Raw genomic sequence first — 8,414 nt, forward strand, 5'->3', positions numbered from 1 at the left:
TTTTTAATAGTTTTTTTTTTAAAAATTTTTTGAAAATCCCTCTCATATTCCATAATTGGTTTTGTGACTGATTTATTATTTATTAATTATTATTATTATTAAACAAACTTATTTTTTTCATCTGGTTGATCACATCTCTACTGCAATTGTTGGTGGTCATAGCTATCATTGCTCCCTATTCTTCCACTATTATGTAGACATAATTATGAAACATATTGCATTTATTAAAAAGAACAAAATAAAGAAGTGGAAATTTTATCCACTGGAATAATAGTCAACAAAACTTTATTAATTAAATAATAATTTTGAAAAAAGTAACAATTAAATTAAACTACAAAATCAATATTGCAATAATCATCCTCATCAGAAACATTCGGCCCGAACCCAGGAATCCCTTAGATATGATACAAAATGAATCTTGTTCTATCGTTGATCAATACAAATCGGAGTTTGAAGAAGGAAAAGGAGAAGGAGTCCTCGACCCGCAACATATAGAGGAGGATTTATTCAATCACATAGTTTGGGCTCCTAGAATATGGCACTGTTGGGCCTTTCGTAACTTATCAACTTAACTTATAAGTAACCTATTTTTTTATTTTTATTTTTTAAAATATAATTTATCAAACTCCACAATATATGCTAATTGATGCAATGTTACCAACTCTTAGTCTTAAAGAAAAATCAACTCAAAATTATACAAATAAAATCATTCTTCTCCTAAAATTCTCTTATAGTGACAAGAAAAATAATCACATAATTCTTTATAAATAGTAGAGAAAAATAGAGAAAATAGGAAGATGAAAAACTACTCATATTAGAACAAAAAAGATTATGATATTTCTCAATGTTAAATTATATAATTAAATTCGTCTTCATCCACTAACTTAAGCTTTTGGATCAATTGATGATATAAGATTCTCTAAAATTATGTTAGACGGTCTTATATTAAATGAAAGTTTAGAATTTTAATTGATTTAATTAATAAATTGAGGCTTTTAAGTGACACAACCTATAGATTGTACCTTTTTTCCCCCTTCTCAAAGAGCAAAAATATCATACATTTATCTTCTAGATGTGATTAATAATAGGCTTGGCAATTTTCAAGGAAAGGAATGAGAGCATTCACATTATTGAATTAGATACCAAAACCACTATTATATTCATATTAGTTATCAACTTCTAAGTCTTGCATGAAGAAAAAGGCAGCAGCCAGCCACTGAAATGTTGCTAATATTTATTTATCCTATGAATACTTTTCTTTTATTTTAGAAGATGCAGACAGCCAGACTATGAAGGAACTCCCTCTCTTAGTTGGCAGAAATTCCCCTTTCCAAAAGTCATTAGTAAAGGCAAATCACATCTCAGTCAAAGCTGGAACAAGGAGGTTCAAACCCTTCTTCTAAAAAGCAACAAACTGAACAAAGTGAGAAAAGACAGGAAAAAGAAAAAAGAAAACAGCAAAAGATGAAAGATGCATTAAGGATATTGAGTACCTGATGACAGCAGACCTATCCAAAGTTGATTCCTTGTGCTAGTGGTAACTCATTCCCATAGTTGATGGTGCTGCAAGTGAACAGGAATTGGTAGTTGTTGAACTTTTTTGTTGGAAGATTGGGTTTAGAAAATGGTTTGATTCAACCAAGTTGAGATGCTCGGATGCACCTACTGATCTATAGATTTCAGGATTACTATGCTTATTTCGTTTCATTGTAATTCAAACTTAGTATCTCGAGCATTAGATGGGTTGCATTCATCTTAACTTTTTGCTGAACTGTGGTTAACATTAATTGTTGTTGGAGAGTGATTCCCCTTATATTGTGTCTATTCCGAATTTGTACTTTCGCTTTATCAAATAGGGTATGTGACTGATTATTCATATATATCGAGAAGGCAGTCGTGTTGCTGATCCTTTGGTATTTAAGAGTACATAACATATGAACTGTTCTAAATTCTATGTATTTTTCCTTATGCTATAATTGTATATTGAGATGGATTAGATGAGGTTAAGGTTAAACCCAACTAACAAGAATAGGATACTTGGGCGAATATACTAATTCTTACTATCAATTTTATTTATTAAAAGAAAAGAAAGAAAGATGCATCGAATAATTGGTTCAAGCATGATACGTACCAAGTTGAGCGTCGCATGTATTGCTTCCACGAGTCACTTCCTGCTTCTCGACCACCCCCAGTGGCCTTTTCTCCTCCAAAAGCACCACCGATTTCGGCTCCATTTGTTGGTATGTTTACATTTACAATACCACAGTCACTCCCATAAGGCCTGCAATGAGTTAAAAATTTCTGTATGACATAAACCATTTAAAGGAATTCACAATCATTTGAGATATGATAAAGGGGTGCAGCATAGTTGAACAGCGGCCAAGGATATTGATATAAAATTGTGTCATGAGCCACACTGAACCTGTTATTGCATTGGCTTGAAATAGTTTAAAACACTCACCCAGTCCATCTGAAGATGATCTCAGGTCGACGAGTGAAGATAGAACTGCTTAACCCTTGTGGCACAGAGTTGTTAATTTCAATTGCCTCTTTCAAAGTCTAGACAAAGAGTTCAGAACAACATGGAAAAGTTGGTGATAGACAAAATACATACATACGTACGTACGTACCTACACATACATATATATTCACAAAGAATTTAAAGAATTTATGAATGAAGTCCATTAAAAAAGCCAAGTCAAGAGCTCACCTTAAATTTCATGACATAAAGAACTGGAGCAAATAATTCTTCCTTTACAACATCTGCATCTGGAGAAATTTCGACAATCGTCGGCTGCACAAAGTTGCCCTCCGATTCAATAACTGAACCTCCAATCAAAATCTTTCCTCCCTGAACATGGTGAAAACAAAAACTTATTTAGAAAATAATGGCAACTACTTGTTAAAGCTTAACAAAATCACACACAAAATATGCTAAGCTTTCGCACCATCAACGGAGCTTGAATCCAAAATCATACAAAGACACATGAAGCCAAAAAAGGAGCTAAACAGAAATTAAAAGGAAGAAAGTTGCATATGAAACGTGCCTGAGACTTAATGATCTCAATTCCCTTCTCAAAATTCTTCCTTGAATCTGACGTGTGCAATGGCCCCAGTAAGGTACCTTTCTCAAGAGGATCTCCAATTTTTACTTGTTTGTATACATCAACCAACTGATCAAGCACTTTCTGATAGATGCTTTCGTGAAGCAGCTACAAGACAAGGAAAAACGAACTTCCAGGATTAGATTCTCTCACTTTGATCAACAAAGTAAATAAGTTTGTCAGCAATTGTGAAAAGTATACTACCAGCCTTCGACATGTTGTGCATCGTTGTCCAGCCGTGCCAACAGCAGCAAACAGAACAGACCGAACAGCAAGTTGGATATCAGCATCATCCATGACAACAATTGCATTATTTCCACTTAACTCAAGCAAGCATTTTCCATATCTCTCATTTACAGTTTGCTGAACCATTAGACCGACCTACTTGCACACAATATTGGTCATCAGTTATCACGGATCAAATAGAACAGAATGGTATGCAGTGTCAAGGACAAGTAAAGATGGACATTTTACCTTGGAACTTCCAGTAAATGAAACCAAAGGAATACGCTTATCCTTTGCTATTGCTTGACCGATTTCAGCACCACCGCAAAAGGATGTGAAAATTGCACCAGGTAAGTTATTCTTTTCTAGAACTCCAGCCACTAACTTTGTCATCGCAATGGTGATTAAGGGGGTCGTTGGAGCACCTTTCCTATAATTCACGATGGAGCCAGAGACTTGATATTGTATAACTTTCATGGTGCAAAAAAGATTCAAATTTTCGATGACTATATTAGATACAACAGATGAGTGTATACCACCATAAAATGTAACCCAAGGTATGTTCAGACTAGTCTTTTACCAGAAATTTCAAATAAAATTTGGTTGACGAATTGTGGGATATTGATATATGTGTATATATCTTGACAGTCAGCCCTGCTCTGAACATTAATGTGTATAGTAGGAACATTGAGGCAAGCCCTTTGTAAGATAAGTTAACTAGTGAAAGAGGATGTACGTAGAGAGTATATTGGAAAGCCTGAAGTAGAGAGAGAACTCTCAAATTTTCCTTAAATTGGACATTTTTAAGACTCTTGAATATTTTTTCCACTTTAATTAACTCCGAAACTAACTTCTTAGAAGAAGAAATAAGGAGGCAACATAAATCCTAACTAGGATACATTTTGGTATGTTCCGTTGAGTTCGGAATGTCATTGATAACTCATCTCCCCTTTAGTTTGTAATTTTTTAGAATTTATCATTGCAATTGTGGTGGTGGAGATCTGAACTTTCAACATCTGAAAAAGTTACTACCGCATTAACTTTGGAGCTATCCTTATGTTTGCTCCATTTCCCTATTTGTATTTACCATACTTGAACGAAGAGTTGATTTCTTTTTCATATATATATATACACAACAGCTTTTTAAAGTTTCCATTTAAGAGCATAGGATGACTTTTATATGCTATTCAAGTAGGGAACAACATTTATGAAAAAGAAAGTATGATCTCAATATCCAACATGAACTTATATACACAATAATGTCCCTATCAAAATCAGCTCATTTCAAGCCATTTTAGATCAAAGGGTGGGGCTAGAATTTTTCATAGAGCGAGGGAATATTTTCCCTTCTAATTTCTTGTATATTATAATCATTCGATTAAAAAGGATTTTAGGGGTAACTTAAAAAGATAACTTATAAATCTTAATTTTTATAACGAATTTTTAACTTAAGACGAGCTATGCCCCCTCCTTCCTTCTCTGCTCTTCCCCTCTGCTTTTTAGATTATTTTCCCTCTTTCCTCCTAAACTGTACTAACAATAAAGCATCAATAAACTGAACAAAAAAAATGTAAAACTTACCAAACTACACAGTTCCCACAAACTAGTGCAATGCAAGCATTCCAACCTGCACGGCAACAATCAAGACAAGATTACAGAACTTATCTTCAAAGAAGATTGCAGTACATATTGTATTGAAGTTGATTGATATTATTTATAAAGTACAAAGAAAATGTTTAATGTGACTTAAACCACTCGTTAGGGAATATAAAAAAAAAGGTAAGACTCTTTGTAGTGATACAACATTTCTCTTACAGGTGCTGTTCATGTGCCTCCCTCTAAGTACAATATTGAATGCAATAAAATATCATAAAGATCCATCTTTGAGATTGATACAAAGATATAGTCATGTCATTCTGAGTTGTGTGACTTACCAAGAACAGCACAAGGAAAGTTGAAAGCTGTAATAACACCAACTATTCCGAGAGGGTTCCACATCTGTGCACAGAATTCACATTCAGAAGGGAAAATTTATGACGGTCCTTACGGATGAATTTAATAGAAAAGATAAAGAATGAAAACGCACCTCCATCATTATATGATTTGGACCTGTTAACAAGTAAATACAATTAGAAATTCTATTTGAGACACTAAGCATTGGAAACCCAATGAATATCAATTTAAGTTTAAGGAAGAACTCAGAAAAATAAAAAATATTGAATGATCTGTAGCTTACGCTCAGATGGTATTATTGATCCGTTCAGTTGTCGACTTAGACCAACAGAAAAGTCACACATGTCAATAATTTCCTGCAATAACACCTCCATTATCAGGGGGGAAATATCTACAGCATAAGATTGTGAGTGCACATAACACATACACACGAGGCTGAAGAAGCATTAGACTGATAAATGATCTAGACCATCAACCTGCCTATGTCAATGGGCCATCCGGCCATCAGCACACCCGCATAAAGATAGCGTGTATTATGACAGGTCAGATTGGAGATATACAATGGCCAATGAATAAGAAACATACCTGAACTTCTCCTATCCCTTCGGGGAGTATCTTTCCCATCTCAAGTGATACAAGGCGACCAAGATGATGGAGTTTAGCTCTAAGTGCATCTCCTATCTGTCTAACAATATCTCCTCTTTTGGGTGCAGGAACCTATAACAGATGAAAAGCAAGCCAGGAAAAGGCCAATTCTGAAGCTTAAGAAGGATGTGCCATCAAGATAATAATTATTAAAAAGGAAAATCCAAGAATAAGAATGTTGTTGGGCACACTGGGATATTTCAAACAATAGTCCAATGAGAATTAATGTTGGACTTGTCTCAAGGCAATCTTACCTGCATCCATATTTTTGCCGCTTCACTGCATGCCTGCATGCCCTCCTCATAATCTTGAGTGGAAGCCTCCACTACTTCTGCAATTACCTAAGTAAAAAAGAGATAATTTGTCTTGTTAAACCTTAAACAAAAATAAGTAAGTTCAACAATCTGCATATCTCATTAGGAGTTTAGGTAGCAAAATGCATGGTGATAAGGATAATATTGGGCATGTAAAACTCAGTTTTCTAGTAGTAAAATAGTATGAGTGTTTGTTAAGTTTGTCAACTGGCTAAAAGCCATAAATCACAATTCTCGGTCTCAAACCATATAGACTGAGCATCTGATGTGCTGTTTGGTCTCTGAGGGGCTGCATCTATACTCTTTAGAAATGGTTATGAGTATTAAACTAGTTTTGTGGATGCTTATTAATGTAGACTTGTTTATATCCTTGAAATCCAATGTTGAAGCTCACAACACTATCCTATACAAATCCTAAAATATACTACTCTTACTTCTTGGCAAAAACCATAAAGCTAGGGTGTTCTGCAACTGCATTGGTTTCTCAGTCCCCATATGTCATAACAAAATGGTTCAGGCAGAGCACAAACATAGACATGTGCTGGGTAATCATTGAACTATCTATACTTGCTAACTCTTTACACTTGAAATTATGGGTTTGCATGACACTTTCTCCTATAATTGTAATAATTTATAGACACAAGAATAATTGAAACGCAACAATAAGAAACTGTCCAAAGAAAAAGAAGCAAGAATAAGACGCTCCTCCCTGCAAACATGATTAACCCACTTATTGATTGTGTTTGCAGGGAATATTCCCCAAAGCAAACATGATTAATAGTCAGCCAGCAGTCAGAAAGTTTATAAACTAATAGAAATTGCACTTTGCCTAAATAAAGCCATAATCAAATGTCCTTCAGCCCTCACCAAGACACGGTACACTGAAATTTCAGCTAAGACTCCACAGTTCCGTATAGGGTTGAGTTAGTATAAAAGCAAGCATAATCAAAGAACCCAAAAGACGAGAATGGAAAATGTCAGCTAAATGCTATTTCACAAAAATGAAATATCAATTATGACAAACAACAGATTATAAATCTTTTAAGAAAGAGAAGAACAACGAGATAGACAATCACTGAGCGTTTAATCAATAGAAACCTGATTATTTGCAGGATTCAAGGACGAAACTACAGGTCCAAGTCCCTTCCAGGCGCCATTAACGTAACACCCCAAATTGCGAGGACCAAGACCGATCTCACTCAAGAATCCATACGCCTTAGACAAACCCATCTCTGCAAAACCAAAATCTCTCGTTAAAAACCCAAAAGAAGTTGAACAGCAGGGATTGAGAATCAAGAAACTTAAAAGGGGGGATTCAAAATGTCCTTTAATTACCTGCAAGAAGTTAAACCCAGATAGAAATGGAAAGTATTGTCAGTTTATGACACGAGTCTGAATGTTACCGTAGAGAAATTTGCGATTGAAAATGGAAAATGCAACAAGTAAATATCAGAGAGACGTGCAAGAATCGAAGACGTTCAAGAATGAAATGAACCCAATTTGTCCATTTTGATAATTGATTTTAACCTTTAACAATCCAAACGATGATGTGGGTCTGCCTCTGAATCCTGATCTCCTTTCTTTAAACATAATAATAGCATCCCTTGAAAAGGAAGAAAATTTAAAGTTGGCTTTTGGGGAATTAATTGCACATAAAAGTCCCTCGAATTCTGGGAGATAGAATATTTAGGAGAGGAATCAATTGTTTATAGATGGCTTTTGAATTGGGAAAATGCTCATATTTCTTCAGAACTATGAAGTTTGTTCTGAATTTGATCCAAATTATGCCTAGAAAATGTGTAATTTGATGGAATGGCTGTTACACAGTTAGCTTGTTGGTTCTATTAATGGTAGATGCGTCTTCTTCACCTGAATTTTCTCACCTCATATTTGAAAATGAGCCATTGAAACGACACGTCATAGTTGCTTGAGTTTTTATCTATTTTTATATATATATATTTGTTATTCTTTTTGTTGTTGTTATTGGAGAGTGAATTGACCATCTAATTTAAATATTGATAGTCATAGTATAAACACTATTTTCAGTTGAGTTATGTTCATTTTCACAAGTTTTGAGTATTAGTATTTATAATTTTATTGATTGACATAAAGTATTTGAAGATATAGACCAATGCAAAAGAATTTGCAGAATTAGCAAAGATTTTATTTTCAA

The 8,414-nt window shown here is 34.4% G+C and overlaps 1 protein-coding gene across 4 annotated transcripts; it reads right to left on the minus strand.

Annotated features, from left to right (window-relative positions):
- Nucleotides 1-1,097: 1,097 nt before the first annotated feature.
- Nucleotides 1,098-8,047, minus strand: LOC120086160 (aldehyde dehydrogenase family 7 member B4). Of its 4 annotated transcripts, XM_039042640.1 has the most exons (17): nucleotides 7,769-8,047; nucleotides 7,577-7,633; nucleotides 7,340-7,473; nucleotides 6,182-6,268; nucleotides 5,868-5,999; nucleotides 5,566-5,638; nucleotides 5,416-5,438; nucleotides 5,264-5,327; nucleotides 4,911-4,956; nucleotides 3,579-3,759; nucleotides 3,309-3,485; nucleotides 3,048-3,212; nucleotides 2,711-2,851; nucleotides 2,462-2,559; nucleotides 2,132-2,281; nucleotides 1,494-1,563; nucleotides 1,098-1,399 (listed from the first exon to the last, which is right to left on the minus strand). In XM_039042640.1, the coding sequence occupies exons 3-16, from the start codon at nucleotides 7,469-7,471 to the stop codon at nucleotides 1,509-1,511; spliced, it is 1,524 nt and encodes a 507-aa protein (XP_038898568.1). In that variant the 5' UTR covers nucleotides 7,472-7,473; nucleotides 7,577-7,633; nucleotides 7,769-8,047; the 3' UTR covers nucleotides 1,098-1,399; nucleotides 1,494-1,508. The 4 variants fall into 4 exon arrangements, with proteins under 4 accessions (XP_038898568.1, XP_038898569.1, XP_038898570.1 ...); XM_039042641.1 differs by lacking the exon at nucleotides 7,577-7,633; XM_039042642.1 differs by lacking the exons at nucleotides 7,577-7,633; nucleotides 7,769-8,047 and having other exon boundaries at nucleotides 1,098-1,396; nucleotides 7,340-7,471.
- Between the last annotated feature and the right edge of the window lie 367 nt (nucleotides 8,048-8,414).

Source organism: Benincasa hispida, chromosome 9, assembly GCF_009727055.1.
Source record: "Benincasa hispida cultivar B227 chromosome 9, ASM972705v1, whole genome shotgun sequence".
Lineage (NCBI taxonomy): Eukaryota > Viridiplantae > Streptophyta > Magnoliopsida > Cucurbitales > Cucurbitaceae > Benincasa > Benincasa hispida.

Excerpts from the sequence above, each read along its gene's own strand:
- LOC120086160 (XM_039042641.1), bottom strand. The coding sequence starts at position 7,471 with ATGGGTTTGTCTAAGGCGTATGGATTCTTGAGTGAGATCGGTCTTGGT. Across the intron at positions 6,000-6,181 it reads CGGCAAAAATATGGATGCAG|GTTCCTGCACCCAAAAGAGG; the intron begins GTAAGATTGCCT and ends CATCTGTTATAG. Across the intron at positions 4,957-5,263 it reads CTTTCCTTGTGCTGTTCTTG|GTTGGAATGCTTGCATTGCA; the intron begins GTAAGTCACACA and ends GTTGCCGTGCAG.